The 26,932-nt window shown below is 40.1% G+C and overlaps 1 protein-coding gene across 2 annotated transcripts in view; it reads right to left on the reverse strand.

Annotated features, from left to right (window-relative positions):
* Positions 1–731: 731 nt before the first annotated feature.
* zgc:63587 (uncharacterized protein LOC393431 homolog) overlaps positions 732–26,932 on the reverse strand; it is a 136,711-nt gene continuing 110,510 nt past the window's right edge. For both annotated transcript variants that reach the window (XM_041202578.1, XM_041202577.1), the window contains 2 exons: positions 8,214–8,324; positions 732–3,430 (listed from right to left, as the gene is read on the reverse strand). In XM_041202578.1, coding sequence (XP_041058512.1) covers positions 8,244–8,324 — 81 coding nt within the window. In that variant the 3' untranslated portion in view covers positions 732–3,430; positions 8,214–8,243. The remainder of the gene's footprint in view (positions 3,431–8,213; positions 8,325–26,932) is intronic.

The raw sequence follows: 26,932 nt of genomic DNA on the forward strand, positions 1-26,932 counted from the left end.
AAAACTGTGCAATTGAACCAGGTCAAATTTCTCTCTTTCTTAAAGTATGTTCAGACAAGCTGTTGTACCAGCAAGAAACTTCTATCATTTGATGGTTTAAAATTCTCTTGTTACTGGATGATTGTTTACACGTCACTACCTAGCCAACTAACTGCTTCTGAGGACTAAGTGGAAGCTATTTCCTCAGCTTTGTTTGGCTAACCTCCCAAAGACCATTGAGGAAATATCAACACAACTTCCTTTAATAAATCATTGAGTAACTATATGGGCAGAGTCTACAACCAAGGAACCATATTTCAAGCCATTATACTCATGTTACATTGTAGCCAATACATCTCACTCACTCACTCAGCATCAACACATCTTAATTACTACTTCTGGCAACAAAGCCTTAGTGGTGAGCAAAAACCTTATAAATGGAGACATCCTTCAGTGCTGTTCACTTGTCAGCTGTGAGATCGAGGTCTTTGCACATGCTTTTCACAGCAGATAAGCTTAATATCACAGACATTATTAAGGAGCTTCTTCCCCTCATGGCTATCATTAAATGTCCTGCTCACAAAAACGAAGAAGCAAAAACATCTGTAAGCAGTTTTGCCTTTCCACTCACCTGGCATCTATTATATGGTCATACAGTAGCCAGCGACCAGCACAGTCCTGTTCTTGTGGCTGATAGAGGCTTTACAGGAAATACAGGATAAATATAATGAAATGATGAGACAGTCAGTTGGTTCAGTCCTGTACAGTTTATTATTGACTACCTGATACAAAAACAAATGTAGTGTATAAAGATAAAAGCATTTTTATGAGTATGTTTAAAATTACTAACAAAAGCTCCTAAAGGCAGGTTATTGTCAACAAGCCAAACAAAACCAATCCCATTCCCCTTACCAAAAGAAAGTAAAGTAACTGTCAATCATAAAGCAATTGGTGAACATAACAGGGCCTGGCTACAAAAACGACATGACAAACACTGAACTAAACGGCTAGGGTTTTCCCTTCTAGCACAAATGGAAAACAACTCATTCTGTAGTATGCTCAATTCATACACAATGAACACAGCAGCCACTTTAATGCAAATATCATAGCTACATACATCACCAGGAATGTTGCCGATATAAAAAATCTTGACCATGCTCAGATGGTCAGTTCTCTGGAAATGGGCAACTCCTGAGGCAGTGATACCCTGTAATCAAAAGGTCCTTGAAGGACAAACCAGTCATTTAGTGTTTTTGAAGCATCGTCATTTTCAAAACTGAGGTGCATGCTAGCCGGTTTGGGAAGTTCCTGTCCACAGGAACTGGCTAGACTGCTGAAACGACCTTTAATGTTAAAGTCAACCATTTAAAAGAACTGCACGTTATAGCTATTACGTTGTAACCAAATAATAATTGCATTAAAGGAAGTTGCACAGGTATAAATCAAGTAAATGACTTTTCTCTAACAGTTTAAAAATAATCTGCAGTTTTATCATACCAGTTGAACAGTGTTGTTAGCTGAAGGCTACGAACTGATAAAGCTGTATCACGGAGGAACTTTACAGTACCAGTAAACTTGCTTTAACTGTTCCAGTAGAAACTGGAGGTGGAAATACAGGTAAAAAACTTGAATATTGTATAGTGTGAAAATCCATTAAATTTTGTGCAGTTCCATTTATACATTATCCTTTATATCACAGATCTTTGTACAATCAGTGAAGCTTCAGACTCAAAGAGTGAACCCAAATGCTTCATTTAATGCAGACTTTACTAATCATATGATTTTATTGAATTGGTGTTTGAATCTATAATCAAAGTAACTGAATTGTGTTTTTTGGTGGAAAAGAAACAAAACATTGTGCCATGTGATTCTCAAAAATTGATAAAGAAATACTGTGCCAATTATAATAAAACAAATCAGTCGCTTGGCTTAGAATATGTTCAAATATAAAGATGTGCATTTATTTAATACCTGAAAAACTCAAGTCTCTCAATGAACTTCCCAGACAATTAATTAATTTGAAGTGCGGTACCTGTTGTTAAGTAAACAGACGTGGTAGCCACTTTACACACTGCAAGGTGCTACAAACAGGAGTGAGGTAAATAAACAGGTCATTCGTTATTGCTAGAGTTAACTGAGGGAAGACCATTGGCCAGGATACTGGCAGAACACCTTGTTCTTGGAAAAGGCCATGATTGTTCACTTGAGCCACCAAAGATCAAAATCTAATGCAAACAATGACATTTTCTACAATGCAGTCTTTCCTTGGTGTGTTGGTGCATCAGCAATAGATTACAGGTTCAAGTCTTGGAGTGTTATGGCTTGAACTCACAACTCCTGACTTCCATGCAAGATTGCCAACAACTGAAAACTAAAAAGAATAAGCACCTTTCACAAACTTAGGGCAAGGACAGGCCTTAAGATATCAAAATATGGAAGTAAATAACTGAAGATGCACACTTAATAAATGTATGAAATGTTAATATCCCTACAGCACAGCTAGACTTCTACATATTAATGTGCACTGTACATTTAAGGAAATCTGTGGCATGTCTTAATCTCACTTTTATGATAGTGTATTATGAGGTTTAACTACAGGCTTTCACATTGCAGCTTACAGAATTATGCAAAAGTACATTTGCTGGCACTAAAATTGAGGCGTATAACCTGATGTAAAATAACTGGACAATAGTCTGAGACTGCCACAAATCATGAGTAAGCATTTCAGCTGCATCTGTTGCAGATTGGCAAGTAAATGGGTAACTATTAGTTTACTTTGGCTCTTCATCAAGGTTTAAAAAATAATGACAGTGAAGGGAATTACCAACATTAACTGTGTTCACTTATCAGTGAACTTGTTAGCAGGGATACTACTTGTGACACAAAGCAACTGTGCCAATTAGCTGGGCAGGATAACGATCATGGTGTTTAATTCAGTTGGCATTTTGGGTCTTTGTCAGCAGTATATTTTTGCTTTGTTGGCAAATTAAAGAGAAGGTTGGTCTACTGGTTATGCTTTTGCTGCGTTTAACCCAATGCTAATAGGTTATTTTATTTCAGGGATTCCATTGGGCAGTACTATTGGCTGTACTTTCACCTCATTGATGAGCAATTTTGTGATGTTGAGAGGGGCTCTGTGAAACCCACCAAAATCTGTCACTTGGAGGAAAGGGGTTAGGTGGCTGTGAAAAATTGACGTGCGTAGCAACAATACAGGAAGGTTTACAAACTATATAAAAACCGTAAAGATTCCCATCGTAATCAAGTAACATCAGTACAAATAGGCAAGGTAGAAAATATATCTGTGATTACAATAGTGATAAAGTAATTCCATGCAAGGTTTGTGAAGATCATTTCCTCTTCTGTTTTGTGATAAACTCATTCAGTCAGCATTGAATCCAAGAGACATCAAGAGCGTTTGTTGGCAAGAAACTTGCATCACACTCTATCCCTACAGAGAAAAACACAATGGCTTTACTAACTGACAGCAGTCTTTACCATACAACATTTATGTATGTCACAGGTACCATATACAATTATCTATAGTAAACCTACCATCAAAATGAATACCTTCATTTACAAGTAATTTTTCATTATTTGAACTATTATAAGGACTGGAAAGTTCATTATGATGCCACTACTTTTAATATTATGCCAAAATGTTACTGAACAATTAATCACAGGGTGAACATCCAGAGGGACAAGACTGACAAAAGCTTTCAGCACAGTTATGGTGCTCAGATAAAAGAATCTACAAAAGTCCCCACAACTTTGTGTTCAATTCTGGGCACCACACTTCAGAAAGGATGTCAGAAAATAGAAAAGGTGCAGAAAATATTTGCTAAAATAGTACCATGGACGGGAGCTTAACTTGTGTGGGCTTGGAGAAGCTGGAGTTCTTCTCCTTAGAGCAGAGAAGGTTAAGAAGACAATTGATTTCAGTGTTCAGAAAAACTGTTTCCAATAGCAAAAGGATCAAAAGGATCAATAGCAAAAATACCAGAGGACAAAGATTTAAGATGACAGGCATAAGAACCAGAGGTGGCATTCAAAAAGAAATTGGATAAATACCTGAAGGGGAAAGAGCAGGCGAGTGAAGCTAACTGGATGGCTCTTTCAAAGAATTAGCATGGATGTGATGGACCGAGTGGCCTCTTTTTGTGCTGTATCATTCAATGATCCTGTGAATCTTGAAAACACATCTATTCACTACTTTCTATAAGGGATCCAAAGGGGGACACCCCCCCGCATTTCGATCTTGTGCTTTGACACATCCAATTCTGCTTCCCATTTCTACGCAACCATTCTATGTTTCATTTTAAAAAGAAATTCCATTCTTTCATTCTTCTCCTGAAGGTGGGCCATAGTTCTATATATTCCATCCTTCTGCTCCGACCATTCTTTTGAGAGACTATATAGGGACTGTCATTAATGCCCTTCACCTGGGGAACATCATAACTGCGCATAATCCAGTCAATGCCTTTTATTCATGCACTACTCAGCAATCATAAATATGGTCCCATGGTGATCTTTCTCCTCTGCAAAATTGTAGTGCCCCTGCCATTGCTCTAACTGAGATCGATTGATTTAAAACAGCATCAGGAGGATCAAACTTCCTAGGTCCATATTTCAGTTCCACAATGAAAAATGCATTCAGCAACTGAGTCTTAGGGCAGAACTCAATGTTCACTATTTTAATGAAGGTCCATTCTTGGCTACTTTTAATTGCTTTTAGGATATCCATGAGAGAGCAGGAATGGAACCTGCTTCCAGGGAACCAACACATTTTGGTAGGTAGATGGTGCATGAACATGCCTCACAGACTCACCTAGTATCCTTCTGTGGAGACACAACAGCCAAGTGCATGAACTAACTCCCAACCCAGGCTGAGATCTGCAACTCCAGCACAGACCAGGATTGAACCACTGATGTTTTAGTTTCATAGTGCCTTCTGTCAAGACTGCTAGACTTGACCAACCAACAGATTTGTTGGCTTAGAGGTATGATTCTCACTTCAGGATTGTTGGTTAAAATGTTTCAGGATGTGCCTCAAATTCTTGGATGAATTCCAAAATTTTACAAAAAGGGGGGAGAATTATTAAAACATAGCAAGTTATGATGATCTGGAATGTGCTGCCTGAAAGGGCTTGATAAGCAGATTCAATATTAGCTTTTAAAATGGAATTTGATTTATATTTGAAAATTTTAAAAATGGGGAAAGAGCAAGAGAGTGGGCGTAATTGGATTGTTCTTTCAAAGAACTGGCAAAAATACGATGGGTCAAAAAGTCTCCTATTATGCTATTGATTTTATGAAGTGAAATGCAGGAAAATCATTTTCAGAGTTCAATAAAAATTCCTTAAATACAAAGTTTGAACAAAATATAATAATCTCCATTCGCGAAGGATTTTAACAACGAACTAGAAAATAATGTGGAAAAATGTGAGATTATCCACTCTGGTAGGAGGAACAGATGAGCTGGATATTTCTTAAATGGTGAGAGATTAGAAAGTGTAGGCGTACAAAGGGACCTGGGTGTCTACGTCAATAAGTCATTGAAAGCTAACATGCAGGTGCAGTAGGCAATTAGGAAGGCTAATGGTATGTTAGCCTTTATTGCAAGAGGATTTGAGTACAGAAGTAACAAAGTCTTCCCTCAATTGTATAGAGCATTGGTTAGACTGCACCTGGAGTACTGTGTGTAGTTGTCGTCCCCTTACCTTAGGAAGGATATTATTGCCATAGGGAGAGTGCAGCAAAGGTTCACCAGACTTGTCCCTGGGATAGCAGGATTGTCCTATGAAGAGAGATTGGGTAAACTGGGCTTGTATTCTCTAGAGTTTTGAAGAATGAGAGGTGATCTCATTGAAACCTACAAAATATTTAAAGGGATATACAGGGTAGATGCTGGTAAGATGTTTCCTTGGTTGGTGAATCTAGAACAAGGGGATACAATTTCAAAATAAAGGGGAAGTCGCTTAGGACTGAGATGAAGAGAAATTGTTTTACTCAAGAGGATTGTGAATCTTTGGAATTCTCAATCCCAGAGGGCTGTGGAAGCTCAGTCATTGAGTATGTTTGAAGCAGAGACTGACAAATTTCTAGATACCAATGACATAAAGGGATATGGGAATGGTGTAGGAAAAAGGCATTAAGTGGATGGTCAGCCACAGTTGTTTTGAATGGCGGAGCAGGCTTGATGGGCTGAATGGCCTACTCCTGTACCTACACTCCCTATGCATATTTCTAACTTTTTCCTATGATGACTTCCTTTCAGCTCATTCCAATTACTCGTAAAAGTAAACTGGAGAATGATACCTAGATTAACTGCTTGGGATAACTGTCCTTACGATTTGGCCAACAAATCAGCGAAGCGGATTGGCTGCCTGTTATAGGGTCCAGTGAAAACAAAAATGAAGCAGGTCTATAACAGTCATGTGATCTGCCTTGTTAGTTCATCGACCAAATAATGAAGATGAAAACTACACTCTGTCAAGGTCTTGGAAAGTGTGCAGGGAGGTTTACAGGGAGGAGGGACTTCCGTCATATGGAGAGACTAGGATAAGAGATTGGGACAGAGAATGTTGAGAAGGGATTTAACAGAGGCATTCAAAATTCTGAGGGGTATTACTAGAGTAGGCAGGGGTGAAATGTTTCCACTGGTAGGAGGGTCGGTAACCAGAGGACACAAATTTAATCATTGGCAGAAGAACCAAGAGGGAAATGAGGATAAAAAATTTTACACAGTGAGTGGCTACAATATGGTATGCAGAACCTGAAAGCTTGTTAGAAACAAATTCTTTAACAACGTGCAAAAGAAAAATGGATATATACCTGTAAAGAGAATAATTTGCAGGGCTATAGTGAAAGTGCAGTGGAGTGGGGCCAATCGGATAGTTCATTCAAAGAGCCAGCAAAGGCATGATGAGTTGAATGTCCTCCTTTTGCATGACATGATTTAACGATTTTCAAGAAACTAAATTTACTGGAATTTCAATTCTGCAGCTGAGAATAATAGGAATACTGCTGCTGGTTTTAGCCGAAGTAGTTTAGTGAGTATTTCACAATTCCACTGACAGCGAGTCCTGTCTGTCAAACTTGCATACATACAGTCATTATCTGCAGATAAAATAACTCAAACCACCCGCATTAAAAGGAAGCTGTTCAGAGATACAACCATCAAGAATTTGTAATTTGATGTATTTTGCAAAGTAAACATCAAATCTCGCACCAAAAAAAAATTTAAAAAGAAAAAAAATCAGACATATCTGCGGGTCCATTTGACCTCTGGCCAGCCCCACAGTTCGAATTCCACAGAACCACACAACAGCCTGATTGGATAGCTTGAAAAACATGCCGAGGTGGAAGCAATTAAACAGAAGCAGTGGGAGGATTCTTTGGGGCATTGTTTAAAATACAACTGACAGAGTTTCCCCATTTTCTCCTAACTCTCATATTTTCACATACATTCCTGTCCCAAATTAGAAACTCTGCGGTAGAACTGCACAATCCTGAACATTTATGAAAAAATAAATCATTTTTCACAGCAGCCTTCCAGCTGTTGCTTCTTTGATTGTTCTTTGCATTCAGGCTCTATTCAGCCAACAATAGGACAAAATGTTCCAGTGAAGACCTAGCTGTGCTTTTTGATCTGGTTGAAAAAGCTTCCACATTAACCCTTTGCTGTTACACAGCCTTTTCACAATGTGGAAATGAAGATGGCCCTTAATGACAAGAACTGCCTCATTGTGGCTCTAAAACTCCACATGCTTTCTTCCAAGATTCTCCACCCTCCCCAACCTCAGACCGCTGGCCTCAGTGGCTAAAGATGGACATTTACCCCTTTCTCTGGAGGGTTCCAGTCATTTCCTGTTGAAATTGTGGTGGGAAACCAGGAGAATCCCAGTGGAACTTCCAGACCTTTGTACTTCCAGCAAGACATTTTGAGGATGCTTAAAGAAACAGACTCCAGCTAGAGTGGTCACAAATAAAATGTTTCTGCACACATGAAATCCTGAAAGATGGTTTCATGTGAATGATAGTTCAGGCTTATTGATACCCAAGAGCTGACTTCATGTGAGTGATTGTATAGATGGATGAGCACCCAGAAGCTGGGTTCAGGCAAGTGAGGGGTTACTCAAGTGCAATTCCATTTGTTAAACCCTGACAGCTAGCATCGAATTACATAATTCCAATAACCTTTCAATCCCAGAATAGGGTTGAACAACTCTTACCTGTAAATAGAAGCAGAGATGGTTCATCACTCAGTGTCCATCTCCATTATCTGCAGGCTTCATTCGCATCTGAGCCTGCATCTGAGCAATCATTTCCTGCATTCTGCGCAACTGTGAGGGGAAAATAATTATGTATTTAAGTTACAATACTATTACTGTACAGCTCAATACAAATACTTGTACAAGGGGAGCAATGCCACAATTGCACATCAAAACAAAAACACCCCACTCATTTAAAAAAAATCCAGCAGCAAAATATGAGGCAATGTGCTGTACAAGCACAAACTGTACATTATTAACCAGGCAGTTATTTCATTAATATGATCTATCAATATGGTACAGCTCAGTCTCAGTTATAAACACTACCTTTGACAAAAGCAATCCTCAATAAATAGCACCCAGTGAGAACAGAATCTCCTGACTTTTTCAGAATATATTTTATGTTTCATCTGATGGCTATTCACTGCTGCACATACTCTGTATAAACAAGCAGAATGATAAGCTTTAAAAGGCCATGTTATAACAAGGATGGTGGTTGAGGGCCAGGAGGTGGGAGTGTAGAGTCTGAGAAAGATCCTTTTACAATGAAACCAAGCACTACGCATCCTGTGCAGTATACAGCCTATGCTAAAGGGCTGAAAATAGTTCTGTGGAGTAGATTAACAGTTCTAATGGATTTGGATAAGCAGCTTCTGTAGGCTGTAGCTCCCATCTCAAGCAGAGGTTTGTACATCACAGGGTGACAATACTGCAGGCCTGAGGCCCCTGTGTACTTAGGCCACTTAACGGAGGAGATTTGTAGGCTGTTAAAACATTTACTTGTAGAATCACTTCAGGTACCTCTCAAATAGTTTATGTCACATAAACTTTTCAGATTTCAGTTTCTTATGCCCATCGTTGACATTTCTTTAATGGGCGAGGTCTTGTCGATGAGTAACTGCTTATTCTGGGATATAAATTCCAACATTTTATATATTTAAAAAATGATGTGCAGGTCACAATCTCTGCTTAAAATAATTTATGTTAAGTCCCAAACATATTTATACATGAGTGGTCCCAGATGGATTGAGTGTATGTGGAACCATGCACAGATCCTGGTGTTACGTGGTGAAATTATCTGAGCTCGCAAGGAGATGCAGTCTTGGTCATTATATTACACTGATAGAACAGTTATCTCAGTGCTTGAATGCAGTCTTGATACTGTATTATTCTATCATATTCAGATGGAAATGATGCTCACAGTTCATCTTTACTAGAGTAGGTAACTACTGTTCACATGTAACTGGCTACCATTGAGGATGTGCTGAGTACTGGTCAGTCTCCAGCTTTCTCAGCATTCATACTCTAACAGTACTGTGCCATCCAGTGGCAAGCACCACCAATCACTTGAGCTACTTGCTCCCACCCTCCCCCCACACTCACCCCCTTCCTGCAGTGCTGCTGAACACTCACAATGAAATTAAATTCCAGACCACTGACTGAGAATATTTAATTCTGTCCTCAGCAGGCAAGCTTATACAGCCAGTGAGGAGCAAAAAAAAAACTGCAGAATTCTCAGGGAAAGCTCTCTGAATAATTACATGTTGCACAGACCAGAACAAAGGGAAAATGGAAAGGATGGATTCATCAGGTCTGAGACATTGCCAGATTAGATGCATTTCTTGCAGATGGAATGGCACATTGGATGGATACAGAATGATTAAATAAAAAGCAAGCCAGAATGACTGTCAGAATTACAGCGCAGCCATGAGAGAGACAGTCACACTAGCTAGAAACCAAGCAAAAGCTAGCACTGCACAGGGAGTATAACATTAGTGTAAAGAAAACATTTACAGTCAAATCTGAAGGAAAAGCAATGCTTGTATAAGGGAAACAAGATTTCAAAAGGGTTTGTACCATGAGGTGTAATGTTTTGCTGTTGTAAAGATTGTAAAGAATCCCTTTGAATAGCTGGACTGAGAAATGCTGAAATGCAAAGAGCTCTTGACATCCTGCAAATCAAACAGCAGGTAAAAATCTGGGTCTTCAAATTAATACCCATCAGCCATTTGCAGCTTGTGTCTGGCCATTTAGTTCACAAAGCTTTAGCGACTTCCTATTTTCCATTCAAATTTCTAATGCCTCAGCCTTGCACTGCTGCATTTCTTATGCTACTAGTTTTTCCCCATTCTGAATTTTATGGATTGGCTGATTTTGAAACATCTGCTGTTGCTGATAGGTTGAGAATTTGTCCCTCAAATGAGGGAACAGTACTGTGGCTTTAAATAAACAAATGTGGTGTTAGAATCATTAGATGCATCCCCAGAGTGCTCCATGGTCCATAAGCAGAAATGGTTTAGACACGGGCAAGAAATCCCTGTGGAATTCAGAGCCCCTATCTGTAACAGGTCATTAATGGATGGGGGCTCTTAATTATAACAAGCTATAATAGGTCAATTATAGGTGTACTGACTGCACTGCTCTGACACTTGGTCACATTGACCAAATTGAAATTGAAATACTTTCTCCTTTTGCGTTCTATTCCAAAAAAACAATTTGAAATAACAGATTATCCTCATTTTGCAACAGTTCAGATGCAGTCAACATTCGTACTGAGGTTACTGGACTCTGAACCTGGTCTCAGACTGCAGCCATTTGGTGCAAATCAGAGTTCAGTGGAAAAGTGTGACAGATCAAGGGCATCACTGCACACACAGGGTCAGATTTTTAATTTTGAAGTTGTTTTTGTCTTCATCAGTGAATGCCAGTGCTGTGAGGCTGGTACAGTAAAGGAGCTTGTGGTTGGAAAGTGAAATAGAGACATACGCCTGCAGAGCATATGTGGAAGAAACCTTTCAAAAAATACCACAGGAGTTAACAGGACCATTTCCAGACATTCAGACAACGTCTGTAGTCAGCAGGAGCCAGGTCTATACCAGATCGAATGGTGCAGTTAACTTACAGCTCAGATAATGCTGCAATACTGAAATGTAGATAAAGAAACATTGTTGCTGTTGGTATAGAGGACAGCAAGAGGCAAGAAACCTAGAGTATTCTTGCCTTCCTCTGCTTACAGGCTCAACACACAGCTGGCATAGGGCAGGATTTTGACATTTTTCTTACAGTTCTGTATGAGCCTCCTCCACCCTCTGGGGAAGAAAAGTTCCAATCACAACTTGTAAGCCACTGCGCAAGTGCAAAATTGTTCCTGCCATTGCTCATCTGTCGCCACCCACACTATGCAATCCTCCAGCATATAAACAGCCCACTGCACCAAAGGTCATCAGCACATGGAGGTCTGCTTCTACTTGAAGCATCTCTATAATATAAAGACAATGTCATTCTCTGTGCAAAACAATACAGAAAATCTGCATTACATGATTTAACCATTATATATATATATATATATATATATACACACACACACATACACACAGTATAGAACTTGGATAGGTCTGGCAGTGCATGATGTGAGTTCCATGTGCGAGGAGAAGTTATAATATAAAAACCCTGCTGAATTCAATATAATCACACAGTAATCAACCCTTACCGAACAGAACAAAAGAAGCCCCACACAGTTACATACATACTGACTAATTGAAGCAATATGAGGCTGACATTACCGTTGCTTCCTTTCCTCTATAGGTGAGCACCATACACAACCCTGTTTTGTCAAGGATCTGACTTATTTACTATTGGAGGTGCAGAAACCTGCCTCAGGCAACGGTTTTGCACAAAGTCTTTGACAGAAAGTTCCAAAGACTGTAAAGCTACAGGACACCCATTAATATACTTAGGTCAGGTTTACCATTTTCCATCTGGCTGCAACCTCTCAGCCAAATTGGCCAACAATTTAGTTTCCAGGACACTGGCATTTATAAAACTTCCATCATCATCAAGAATCATACATTTGATGAAGTACTTGTGACACTATAAATGGGGGCGATTCAGCATCATAGCATTAGGGGAACAGTAATACTTGTGAGTCTAAGGAATGGAGGATTTAGGTTAGGATATACAGCTGCAGACGATTCCTCAAACAGGCCATGGGAAGTATCGTAATGATTTAGAAATGAGGCACTTGTGGAAGCATTGGTTGCTGGAAGGGCTGGGCAAGGACAAAATGACGGAAGTTTGGGATTGAGAGAGGCAGAGGATTCTGGCCACAGATTTCTGGATTTGCTGACATTTGTGAGGAGGTGAGGAGTGCTGCGCAAAAAGTATTTGTGCAGTCAATCTTTGAGGTGTAGATACAGGTGAAGGTTTTGCCGATGGAGAGGCATAATCAGCAATGACCAGACAGCAGAATGGGCCATTGTTTAGCAATGGAAGGGTATGCAAAGTTGAAAACTCAGTTCAGGATCAAGCCAAGACTGCGCAACACTGGGCTCAAATAAGTAACTAGTAATGTAGTTTGATAGTTTAATAACCTGCATAAAATAATTGCAAATATGTTAAACACTAGAGTCTGAAATCCTTGTTCTGCTGAAAAAACAAGGAGTAACTGTGAAGAGTAAAAATATGAATTATTGATCATAGTAACTGCAAGTATCAAAGCGTGAAGTGTTGAGACTTGACTCCTCAAATGCAGCAAGATAGCGTCATTACTGGATTTACTCAGCCTTTTCAATCTTCTTCTTTTGGGGTATCCCCACTAACTAAGCAGGCTCTGCATCAACCAGGCCCTGATGGTTTACTCAGTGATGACCAGGTCATCATTTTACAATTACCATGACATTAAGGACACAGCTAGCTTGAAATTCAAAAGGGACAGATAGCTCAATGTCAGCATCATGCAACCACCAGTCCAATTTCTAAATTACACATGACACAAAAGGCGTCTCACGACAACATTCTGCAAGAACTTGTGTGCAGTCTGACATCGTTGCAGCAGCTCTTGAGAATTCCCAATTCCCCAATACATTACTAGCTTCCTGTCTTACTTAAAACGCACGAATTGAAAGGTTTTCATCAACTGGTAATGATTAGAACAGTTGAAATTTATTGTGTTTGCAAGAAAACCATACCAAAGCCAACAGTACCCCCTCTCTAAAAATAAGGCTGGTTGCATAAGGGGAACATGTGTGCATGAGAGATGCAAGACAACTGCGTGGTTTTGATTTTGTTAATAATTTAACATTCAATTCATGTTTTGCACTTGTAATTCAATATTTTAGTGCATTCAGATGCCATATCAATTTTCATGCTGAATTGCATTGTATGAATTCATGCAAAACAGAGCATACAAATGAAATTCTCACGCATGAAACTTCAGAAAAATTGTAATTAATATAAACACCTGTAAATGAACAAAGCAGGCTTACAAGCGCCGAAAAGCACTAATTTAACTGCAATTTGTCATAACTGAAATTAAACTAACGACAAACTGCTTTTTTGGAGGAGGGATGGGTGGGTGAAGGCAGTGGGAGTAACAGGGGATGTAGAAGAAATCTATGAACCAGCTTCACTCCCCATTCATAAAGCCTTTCAATCCTTCATATATTTGCAGACAGTGCTGCCTCTCAATCATGATACATTCTATGCATCTCTTTTCCCATCCCTCCAACTGCAGATGTCCAGTTGACGGACTGCTGTAAAAGTAAAAATTGCTAGAACCACAGCCAGTATCCAAAAGAGTGACAAAATAACAGTGTGTGTGTAACATCCAAAATCTTCTGTTGTCTTCCTCTCTTAGATCCCTGACCAACTTGCATTGCATTCTTTTTTTTAAATTTCAGATCGTCATTATCCATCTTTTCTTTCACCCTTCAAGTGTCAGTCTTGGCTCAGCTGGTAGCACAATTAACTGAGCCACAAGGTTATGGGTTTGAATCCCACTCCAGAGGCTGAAGTACAAAATCTCGGCTGACACTCCAGTAAGGTACTGAGGGAGTGCTATACTGCTGGACACAAAGCCTTCTCAGGTGGATATAAAAATCCCACAATACTATTTGATGAGCAATGTGAGGTTTCCTGGCCAATACTTAAACTTCAACCAATATCTAAAAGAAGAAATAGTCTGGTCATTTGTCTCATTGCTGGCTGTGGGAGTTACCTCTGCATTTCCCACAACAATGTTTACGTTTCAAAAGTACTTCACTGGTTGTAAAGCCCTTTGGGACATTATTAGGGCATGAAAGGCATCATATAAATGCAAATCTTGGTGTTTTCCATGTGTATATGCATACATGCAATAATTTTTACTTATAAGTGTTTATAGTGCTTTAAATGTAGAACAAGGTCCCAAATCATTTCAGAGAGGTAATACTCTCCAAGGGGGTCCTTTGCTTTATGTCATCCTCACATCTCCACTGTTTTCGAAAGGGAGTGGTTTAGAACATAGGGTCCTGCAGAACAGCTCTGTCATTGGAAACATTTATAAAAACTTAGCATTTCCACAAATCAAAACAAATATTTGTCCCTAATAAGGGGTGCTGTCATTTCTGAGTTCCTGAGGAACTACAAGTACACAGAGACTGCAGTGTGCATTTCTAAAAATAGCATCTAACCAGAGGAAGTCAGCCCCATACTATTAAAAGTTTCCAAGTCACCTGCGTGATAGACAACATTTGTCTGTGGGACAAACGGCCCATTAAAACGATTTGACTAATACCATATAAACGTCTACAGGCCAAAAATGTTGTGTTTTTATAAGAAAATTGGAGAAAAATGGTGTTGAACCTGCGTTGTTCCTAGGCCTTGAGGGTCATAGTGCAATTATTCAGATGAGCTGCTGGAGCCTAACCAATTCAGTGAAATTAAAGTAACTTTGACCTGCTCTTGTAGCTACTGGAGAGGCTGGGAATTCTGAAGCAAGCAACTCAACTCCTGACTCCCCAAAGCCTATCCACCATCTAGAAGGCACAAGTCAGGTGTGATGGAATACTCTCCACTTGCGGCTCTAACAACACTCAAGAAGCTCAACACAATTCAGGGCAAAGCAGCCCACTTGATCAGCACCCGATCCACCACCTTAAACGTTTACTTCCTCCACCACCAACACACAATGACAGCAGTGTGTACTATATAAAAGCTGCAGTGAGGCAACTTACCAAGGCTCCTGCAACAGCATCGTCCAAACCAGCAATCGCTACCACATAGGACAAGGACAGCAGACACATGGGAACACCGCACCTCCAAGGTCCTCTCCAAGCCACACATCATCCTGACTTAAATCATATTGCTGGCCCTTCTCTGTCATGGGATCAAAATCCTAGAGCTCCCCGCCAGAAGCACAATGGGCATACCTGCACCAGGTGGACTGCAGTGGTTAAGAGGGTGACTCACCACCACCTTCTCAAGGGTAATTAAGGACTGACAACAAATGCTAGCCTTGCCAGTGATGCTCACATCCATAGAAAAGTTACAGCACAGAAGGAGGCCATTTGGCCCATCTTGTCCATGCCAGCCCGAGGACACCCAGGCATGACACAAATCTAATCCCACCTTCCTGCACCCGGGCTATGAAAGAATATCTAAAAAGTTGTGGGTATGTGCTACTGGACATCAAGGTTTGTTTCTCCAAATTCATAAGTAGCCATGGACTAGTAGCCATGGACTAACACCCATTGATAAAAAAGATACCAATTGTGTCTCAGTGCATTTATTTGTGTTCAACAGAGTCATTCTTTTAGCATACTTATAGAACATTTGAGAGAGATTCCATTCTTTGGGTCACCTGTGAGCAAACCTGAGTCAGGTTTCCCATTTCAGGGTGTTTTTCTGCAAGTATCACTAGGAGTTACTCTTCTTGTAGAGACGTTTTGTACAGAGTCAATATTGTGATTGAGGAACTTTAATCACCAAAAAGAAAGACTGTGCAATTATGGCCCCCTCCCTCCCCTACCCACTCCCTCAAGCGAATAATGCATTCAATATCATGAAAAATTCCATGTGAGTAGCTGCAGAGATAGTAGATACATTGATTGTGATCTTCCAAAATTCTCACGATTCTAGAAAAGTCCCAGCAGATTGGAACATTGCAAATGTGACTCCTCTATTCAAGAAAAGAGGGAGACAAAAAGCAGGAAACTATAGGCTAGCTAGCCTAGTACCTGTCATAGGGAAATGCTGGAATCTATTTTTAAGGAAGTAATAGCAGGACATTTAGAAAATCATAATACAATTAGGCAGAGTTAACTATTTCCCGTGAAAGGGAAATAGTGTTTGACTAATTTATTAGAGTTCTTCAAGGAAGTAACAAGGTGGATAAAGGGGAACCTGTAGATGTGGTGTGCTCGGAATTCCAAAAAGAATTTGATAGGGTGCCACGTCAAAGGTTACTACACAAAACCTCAAGGTGTAGGGGTAACATATAGCATGGGTAGAGGATTGGTTAGCTAAGGAGTAGTGCTGGGGCTTCAACTATTTGCAATCTATATTAATGACCAGAATGAAAGGACCAAACGTATGGTAGCTAACTTTGCAGATGACACAAAGATAAGTAGGAGGATAGGTTGTCAAGATGACATAAAGAATAGTGGTAGCAGTGGTAATATTACTGGACTGGTAATCCACGGGCCCAGGCTAATAATGTGGAGACGTGTTCAAATCCCACCACAGCAGCTGCTGGAATTTAAATTCAATCAAGCTAATTTCAATAAAGCTAGTCTCAGTTTCTTGGTCACCATTACTATCACTGATTGTTGTTAAAACCCATCGGGTTCACTAATGTCCTTTAGGGAAGAAAATCTGCCATCCTAAACTGGTCTGGCCTACATGTAACTCCAGATCCCCAGTAATGGCTGACTCTTAAATGCCCTCTGAAATGTCCTAGCAAGCTACTCAGGTCAAGGGCAATTAGGGATAGGCAATAAATGGTGGCCTTGCCAGCAATACCCACATCCCATGAAAGAATTTTTTAAAAAGTCAGGAGTCAGTCTACAAAGGGTTTAGATAGATTAAGTGAGTGGGCAAAATTTGGCAGATTGGGTATAATGTGAGAAAATGTGAACTTGCCCACTTTGGCAAGAATAACAAAGCAGTCTATTATTTATTTAGAGATAGACTGCAGAATTTCAATAGTACAGAGGGATCTGGGTGTCCTAATACATGAATCACAAAATATTAGTGCGCAGGTACAGCAAGTGATTAGGAAGACAAATGGATTGTTGGAGTTTATTGCGAAGAGAAACCAGTATAAAAGTAGGGAAATGTTGCTACAGTTGAACAGAGCCTTAGTGAGACTACATGTAGGTTACTGAACAGTTTTGGTCTCTTTACTTAAGAAAGAATATAACTGCATTAGCAGTTCAGAGAAGGTTCACTCGACTCATTGCTGGGGTGAAGAGATTGTCTTATAAGGAAAGGTTGAGCAGGTTGGGCTTATAAGCACTGGAGTTTAGGAGAATGGAAGGTGTTCTTACTGAAACATATAAGATCCTGAGGGGACTTGACAGGGTGGATGCTGAGAGGATGTTTCCCCTTTTTGGGGTATCTAGAACTAGGGGTCACACTTTAAAAATTAGGGGTCTCCCATTTAAGACTGAGATGAGGAAACACTTTTTTTCTCTCAGAAAGTCATTAACCTGTGGAAATGTCTTCTCCAGCGAGCAGAGGAGGCTGGGTCATTGAATATATTCAAGGCTGAGTTAGATAGATTTTTGATCAATGAGGGAGTCAAGGGTTATGGTGGGGCGAGGGGGCCAGGAAAATGGAGTTGAGGCCATAATCAGATCAGCTATGATCTTACCAAATAGCAGAGCAGGCTTGAGAGGCTGAATGGCATACTCCTGCTCCTGGTTCTTGTGTGACACATGGATAACATTTGGAAGACCATTATGAGAATGATCTCAAAATGTTGTGTTTAGAACTATCATACTGTCCATATAAGTAATCAGTAATCCTGAAAAGTGAGACAGAGATTAAACATCATGGAAGCAATGAACAATGTTTGAAGGAGGGGGTGGGCTTTGAGATGGAGGTCACATTTTCACTTCCCAGCCTCAAATATTTTGGGAAGATGGTTGTCCTCTTTTGGAAGACAGCAATCCTCTGGTGAGTTATTTTTAGTTCAAACTTATTTGAAAGACTAGTTCCATGGCATGTTTTGCAAACATTTGACCACAAGGCATGATAGGGACTTGGCCTGAATGTTTATTTGACACAATTCAAACAGGCCCTTAGCTAATTATCTTTAAAAAGGTATGGAACACTATAGAACAGTAATCCCTACTAGGAAGGGGTGATCTTATTAATAATTACTCATGTTTTACAGGTTGTGTCCTAGCAATGAATATAAAAACCTGCTCTTTTGACAATGATGGAGCACAGCGGTTAGAAAAGCTTTTTTTAAAAAATGCACAGAATCGATACAGAAGGTGATAAGTGAACATGAATTAGTATGGGGAGTTTATGTACATTGGTAACCAAGGAGGCCATCGAAAAGAGAGTTAATAGAAGCTGAATCTGAGAGATCTCTGGTGGCCACTGATTACATCGGAAAGTATACATGTCATAAAGTGGAGCAGCAGTGAAGGGGTTGGAATAGTTGACCAAAAACCAGAGTAGTTGAGGAGGATGATGAGAAATAATGATGATTTTAGTCAGTGCTGTGGGCAGGAGACTACTTTATTTCCCCAGTTAAGAAACAGCAAATGGAGACACATTTGTGTTCCCACTGATTGTGTTACACCCCTGTAAAGAGGTACCTGGAAAAACGTTACATCACTTTTTCTACCTTGCCTGTTTCCCTCACTCTTTCATCAGAGTTATGCCTTTTCAGGCAAGTATCTGTCACTTTATCTTTTGATTCAGTAATGATATCAAGGGATATGGAGCTAAGGCAGCTAAATGGAAATGAGGTAGAGATCAGCCATGATCTAATTGAGTGCTGGAGCAAGCATGAAGGGCTGTTCTGTCCTTTGTTTCCTAAAAAATCTGTTCACCAGAACCTGCTTATTTTCTTTGCTAGGTGCTGGTGAATCCAACACATGGAATACAACTGATCTTTTGTCTTTCTAGTTTCAGTTCTTTCTTGGCCACCAGCTCTACTCACCATCACTTCTCTCAAACCCCTCAACGGTCTCAGATTTCTCACGCTACTTATCTGGAATCCGGTGCTGGATGAACAGAAATCTTCTCTATTGGTATAAGCCACTGACTCCATCCCTCTCCCTAGCAACTGCCTGATGCTCAACCTATCCTTTTGCAGATGTGTTGTCTTTGACCAGAGATGAGCTTCCAACCACATGTCTGACTCTGCCTCACTTCAGCTCACCTGCTGCTGAAACCCTCATTGATGGTTTTGTCACCTCTAGGCTTGACTATTCCAATGCTCCCATGGCCCATCTCCCAACTTTCACCTCATAAATTATGCCACCCGGATGATAACTCATACCGAGTCCAGTTCACCCTTCATCCCTATGGCTCAATGACATACACTGGTTTGTGGCAATTCTAAAGTGCTCATCCTGGCTTTCAAATTCCTCTGTGGTCTCACTTCACCTTGTCACCCCACCATCCTGTAACTTCCTCCAGCACTAAAACTCTCCAGCTTTGTAAGATAATGGTAAAGTTTCTTCTGAATTCCCTGTTTGATCTTTTGCTCACTATCTTACATTGATGGCCTCTAGTTTTGTTCTTCACAAGTAATATTCACTGTGTCTACTTTATCAAAACCTTTTTTAATGTCAAAGACTTCTATTAAGTCACCCCTCAAGCCTTCTCTTTTCAGGAGAAAAAAGATGCATAATATTGCATTTCCAGTAGCATCCTTGTTCGATCAAAATTTACAAGTCTAGAGAAACTACTGCCTTTGGTAATTGGGCTGGTAACCAGAGGTCATACATTTAAAACAATTAAAATATTTTTCCACTCAGTTGTTAAGGTCAAGAACATCCACCTAAAAATGTGGTAAAATCAGATTCCATGGTAACTTTCAAATGGCAATTGGACACAAACATGAAGAGGATTAATTTTCAGGGTTTTGAAGAAAAAGGTTGTGGTGTGGGACTACATTGGACAGCTTTCAGTGAGCTACTACAGACACCATGGACTGAATGGCCTTCTTCTGTGATGTGTAAGATTCTATTCAAGAGATGGTTGCATTAAGCGTCTATGTTGCAAACTGGCAAAACCCTCCTTCTGGTCAATAATGGAGAAGTGTGCCAAATTTTGTATAAAGTGAAATTCTCAGATCGAGTCCTGCCCAGGGGAAATCCAAAACGTACTCACAAATGATCTTCCTCTTAGTGTCTTTTCTATTCTCACCTCTATATTAGTGACCTTGGTATTCTGATTCCTGTTTTTATTTTGGTGCCAGATGCTGATCTCCAAATTGAGACCCACTTTTTTAAGCATCAACCTACCTTATCCAGAGGAGTGGAAGCATTTATCAGAAACAAACTAGCGACTGAAAACCTCCCTTTCGATGGTTGCGCCTGTATAGCAGAAACTCTAAATTTTCTTAAGGTTGTGTAATCATATCAGCCACAGCATCTCAAACAAAAAATTACTATCCAGAGTCACCAAAACATCCTTAACTTGCACAGAAACAGACTCACACGGTTGTTGCTGTGCGCTGCTCTGCTACATGCCCACATGTGGCACTGAGTGATGAGGAAAGGGCAGTATAAATTGTGCCAGTGTCATTTATTTTACTTGTTTGTGTTATATAACAGCTGTTGTTCAGAGATGACGACTATGAAGGTGTAGATGTTCAACTTGCTGCCTGAAGGGAAAGCTGGCGCTTTGGACAAACTACCCCTTATAAGAAACCACCCGTAAGTTGAAAACCTACCCTAAAATATCTTATGCTGGAATTTGCACTAATGTAATTAGGTAAGAAGTCATCTAAGTTGTGCTGGATGCCACTCATTTTCTCTGCCAGTACATCGTGACAGGACATTTACTGCGAAAGCCCAGGAACTATTCAGGGAAGGAAGCAAGTGTTTGTTTTTTTAAGAAATTCCCAGAAGCCACAGGCTATCAGCTGATTTCCTCCCAACCCAACCAGAAAGTGTTCTGCTGATAAAGGCACATTTCACAACAACTGAAAGATGCAACTCGGAGACCCTTATAGTATGAAGCAACTAAAGACAACACATTATATAAAAGTTGTTATTTTCTTTCTTTTGGGCAAGACTGTCAGGTATGTCAGTTAATCATAAATTGAGTTCCACTTTCGGAGAATAAAAATAAGGTACGTTTATGGCCTTGCCACATCCACGCCCTTCAATGAAACAATACGTAGCCTTCCAATAAAAATGTTATCGTAAAAGTTTCAAAATAATTGATTGTTGCAGTAAACCCATTTTTATTCCAGTCATTAAAAATTACACACAAAATGTTATTCTATGAAAAGAGGGGAAAGGCAGAAGCTATGATCACACTGTATCAAATGCCTTCGTGTGTGCATTCATGTGGTTGGGGAATAGGGCGGGGGAACCTGCATGTATCTGAAGGCCAGTAAATTTAATATATTCCATTCTTTTGTATTCAGCATACAGAAATGCAGGACATGTGTTGCACAAGTGAAATAAAGTGTAAAAACATGACTTCAGCTTGGGAAAAGTATTACACTGGTCACTATCTGCAACAATTTCACAAACTCACACTTTAATGCATGTATAGTCTTGCTCCATTCAGTGCTCAGCACCATTCTTTCAACCACCCCGCTGCACAACGATATCTGAAATCCAAACTCAACACATTCCCAATGCACCACTTCTATTTAACACACAAGCCAGCCTGAAAAAGATGGCAATTTTCTGCAAATTTGTTCACAATTTTAGGCATTTTTCTGTTATGAACAGACCCATCAGAAAATGCTCTGAAATGTCATCAAACTCTCTTCACTTAGGGCCTTAACAGTCAACACAAAGAGAGAAAATTCATCTTATCAGTACGAATTAGATTGGAATCAGGACTCAGAGCTGAAACAGACAGTAGCAAACCCATTCATAGTTAACACACATCTCGCACATTTCTCAACATTTCTGGTTACAAAAATTCATGTGGCTCTTCAACTGAATGACCATTACACTCTAAATTATTTTATTGGGACACCAAAGACCATAGGCTTAGAAGCCAGTCAGTTCCACATCAAGCTATGCACTTAAACCACACCCCTTCAACAATGTCAAGCTGCAGCTCCCTAATGGAGTCAGCAGCTTGCATGTATGTGATTAGATTAATCTGAGTGCTCCGCACAGACAGATACACGCACAGACAGACACACGCACAGACAGACACAGACTTTAGCTGCAAAGCAATTGCGTAACTATCATGTGGCAACATGCCAAGCCATGCGACCAATAAGCGCTTCTCAGGGCAGAGAGAAAGTAGATTAGAATGGATGCATGCACAAAACAATGGATTCACTCCAAGTGTAGCTATCTGACTGGATTGTAATAATCAAATGAAGAGATCAACTAGTGGACATTTTCCTTCCTTGATTAGAAAAACCAGTGAACCTGATTAAATGATATTTGCAACAGCCTTATGCAATACCCCTGCTCTCTCTCCATCTTTACAGCATGCATTCTCCCCTCAGTGTTGCAGTTCTTTCACTCCCTCCAGTATTGTGCGTTAGCCATGGCTCAGTTGGCAGCATCCTTACCTCTTGAGTCACAGGGTTCTTGGTTCAAATCCCACTCCAAGGACCTAGACATAAAAATCTAGACTGACACTTTAGTGCTGCACTATGGGAAATGCTGTCTTTCAGTAAAGATGTTAAACCCGTTGCCTCATCTGCTCTCTCAGGTGGGCATAAAATGGTGCTATTTTGAAGGAGAATAGGGGAGATAGCCCAGTGACTTGGCCAATATTGATCCCTCAATCAATATCACAAAAATGACAGATTATCTGGTAATTATTGCATTTCTGTTTGTGGGAGCTTACTGTGTGCATTACACAATAGTTCAAATGCACTTCATTAGCTGAAAATCACTTTGGGATGTCCTGAGGTTGTGAAAAGTGCTATATAAATGCAATTTTTAAATAAATTACAGCTCGCTTTCTCTCTCTCCAGTATGCCAATGCGCTCTCTCTCTACCCAATGTGACAGATCTTAGCACACTGAACAGCAAAGGTGAGTAAAAGCATTAATCTTCAGTCACAAGTGAGATCTGTATTAACATGCCAGGTTTTGTCTCAGGTCATGATCTTGTTTTCTAGTGCAGAGGAAAATTGTACTCTTGAAATGAGACACATCAGTTTGTGCTATTGCAGCCAGCGGACATATTGGAAGATTATGTCGCAAGCTGGAAATATCCAGAAGCAGCAATCACGTACTATCATAGCGCATTACTCTCAAAGCTCTTTCATTTTTTTTTGGTTAGTCACTACACATAAATCCTGCTCTAGGACTGGATAAAGTGTTTTACTGACGTGAATTTATATAGGATAGCTTGCCTGTTATCTAAAATGAAGCAGGTAATCCTCAAAGTAAGGGACTGGAATACTGGTCAAGTTTCAAGAGAAGCAAACAATATTTATTTGAAGAGGCAGCAGAGAGCAGTGCTGCTTTTAACCAGCGTGGCAGCAATTTTTTCTTACTAAACGTTCCAGCTACTCTTAATGTTAAGTTAAGTGATGGAGATAGGGCAAGCCGACCCACTCCCAGCAAATATCCACCTTTTCTAAAATACAAACACACAAAGATTATAAAATAGCAGTGTTCAGTATATAATGCAGTTGACAAAGTTGACAGCAAATACTGATAACTGTTATAAGAATGAAAGAAATAGAATCAGGCATAGACCTCAAGCCTGCTCCACCATTCAAGACGTTGAGACCTTATCTTCTGCTCAGCTCCACTCCCACAATGCCCCCTTTCCTCTTGACCCTCTTCTCTTCTCCCAGACTTGGGCAACATTCAGGCTTGGGCTGATAAGTGACAAGTAACAAGTAACGTAACATGCCACACAAGTGCCGGTAAATGGCTATCACCAACAAGAGAGAATCTAACCATCATTTCATGTTTAACAGCATTACCATTGCTGAAACCCCCACCAACAATATCCTGGAGGTTACCATTGATCAGAAACTGAACTAAAGCAGCCATAAAAACACAGTGGCCCGAAGAGCTGGTCAGAGGCTGGGAATTCTGTGGCGGGTAACTCAACTCCCTAGAAGCTGTCCACGATCTACAAGACAAAAGTCAGGAGTGTGATGGAATATACTCCACTCGCCTGGATGAGTGCAGCTCCGACAACACTGAAGTAGTTCCAAACTATCCAGGATAAAGCAATCTACTTGACTGGCACCCCAACCACCACTTTAAACATTCACTCCCTCCACTGTCAAAGCACAGTACAGCCATGTGTACTATATACAGAATTACCTGGAAAAACTCAGCAGGTCTGGCAGCATCGGCGGAGAAGAAAAGAGTTGACGTTTCGAGTCCTCATGACCCTTCGACAGAACTTGAGTTCGAGTCCAGGAAAGAGCTGAAATATAAGCTGGTTTAAGGTGTGTGTGTGGGGGGCGGAGAGATAGAGAGACAGAGAGGTGGAGGGGGTTGGTGTGGCTGTAGGGACAAACAAGCAGTGATAGAAGCAGATCATCAAAAGATGTCAACGACAATAGTACAATAGAACACATAGGTGTTAAAGTTAAAGTTGGTGATATTATCTAAACGAATGTGCTAATTAAGAATGGATGGTAGGGCACTCAAGGTATAGCTCTAGTGGGTTTTTTTTTATTTATTTTTTAATTTTTTTTATATATATAATGGAAATAGGTGGGAAAAGGAAAATCTTTATAATTTATTGGGAAAAAAAAGAAGGGGGAAACAGAAAGGGGGTGGGGATGGGGGAGGGAGCTCACGACCTAAAGTTGTTGAATTCAATATTCAGTACGGAAGGCTGTAAAGTCCCTAGTCGTGCCCACCCCCTTTCTGTTTCCCCCTTTTTTTTTTCCCAATAAATTATAAAGATTTTCCTTTTCCCACCTATTTCCATTATATAAAAAAAAATAAAAAAATAAATAAAAAAAAACCCACTAGAGCTATACCTTGAGTGCCCTACCATCCATTCTTAATTAGCACATTCGTTTAGATAATATCACCAACTTTAACTTTAACACCTATGTGTTCTATTGTACTATTGTCGTTGACATCTTTTGATGATCTGCTTCTATCACTGCTTGTTTGTCCCTACAACCACATCTCCCCCCCCCACCTCTCTCTCTCTCTATCTCTCCGCCCCCCACACACACACACCTTAAACCAGCTTATATTTCAACTCTTTCTTGGACTCGAACTCAAGTTCTGTCGAAGGGTCATGAGGACTCGAAACGTCAACTCTCTTCTTCTCCGCCGATGCTGCCAGACCTGCTGAGTTTTTCCAGGTAATTCTGTATATAGTACACATGGCTGTACTGTGCTTTGACAGTGGAGGGAGTGAATGTTTAAAGTGGTGGTTGGGGTGCCAGTCAAGTAGATTGCTTTATCCTGGATAGTTTGGAACTACTTCAGTGTTGTCAGAGCTGCACTCATCCAGGCGAGTGGAGTATATTCCATCACACTCCTGACTTTTGTCTTGTAGATCGTGGACAGCTTCTAGGGAGTTGAGTCCTTCTTTTTTTTCCCCAATAAATTATAAAGATTTTCCTTTTCCCACCTATTTCCATTATATAAAAAAAAATAAAAAAATAAATAAAAAAAAACCCACTAGAGCTATACCTTGAGTGCCCTACCATCCATTCTTAAGTAGCACATTCGTTTAGATAATATCACCAACTTTAACTTTAACACCTATGTGTTCTATTGTCGTTGACATCTTTTGATGATCTGCTTCTATCACTGCTTGTGTCCGACTAGGGACTTTACAGCCTTCCGGACTGAATATTGAATTCAACAACTTTAGGTCGTGAGCTCCCTCCCCCATCCCCACCCCCTTTCTGTTTCCCCCTTTTTTTTCCCAATAAATTATAAAGATTTTCCTTTTCCCACCTATTTCCATTATATAAAAAAAAAATAAATAAAAAAAAAAACCCACTAGAGCTATACCTTGAGTGCCCTACCATCCATTCTTAATTAGCACATTCGTTTAGATAATATCACCAACTTTAACTTTAACACCTATGTGTTCTATTGTACTATTGTAGTTGACATCTTTTGATGATCTGCTTCTATCACTGCTTGTTTGTCCCTACAACCACACCAACCCCCTCCACCTCTCTGTCTCTCTATCTTTCCGCCCCCCACACACACACCTTAAACCAGCTTATATTTCAGCTCTTTCCTGGACTCGAACTCAAGTTCTGTCGAAGGGTCATGAGGACTCGAAACGTCAACTCTTTTCTTCTCCACCGATGCTGCCAGACCTGCTGAGTTTTTCCAGGTAATTCTGTTTTTGTTTTGGATTTCCAGCATCCGCAATTTTTTTGTTTTTATTTTTTTGTTTTTATGTACTATATACAGGATGCACTAAAAAGCTCATGAAGGCTCCTCCAACAGCACCTTCCAAATCCACAACCTCTACCACCTAGAAGGATAAAGACAGCGGATGCACGGGAACACCACTACCTGCAAGTTTCCTTACAAATCAAACACCATCCTGACTTAGAACTAATGCCGTTCCTTCATTGTTGCTGGTTTAAAATCCTGAAACTCCTTTCCTAACAGCACTGTAAGCGCACCCACAATGCATGGACAGCAGAGGTTCAAGAAGGCACTTCATCACCAGCTTCTCAAAGAATTAGAGATGGTCAACAAATGATGGCTTGCCAGTGACACTCACCATCTGATGAATAAATAAGAAAAATTCCCATTTCCTGCCCCGATGCCTCACCTT

Source organism: Carcharodon carcharias, chromosome 13 (assembly GCF_017639515.1).
Source record: "Carcharodon carcharias isolate sCarCar2 chromosome 13, sCarCar2.pri, whole genome shotgun sequence".
NCBI lineage: Eukaryota > Metazoa > Chordata > Chondrichthyes > Lamniformes > Lamnidae > Carcharodon > Carcharodon carcharias.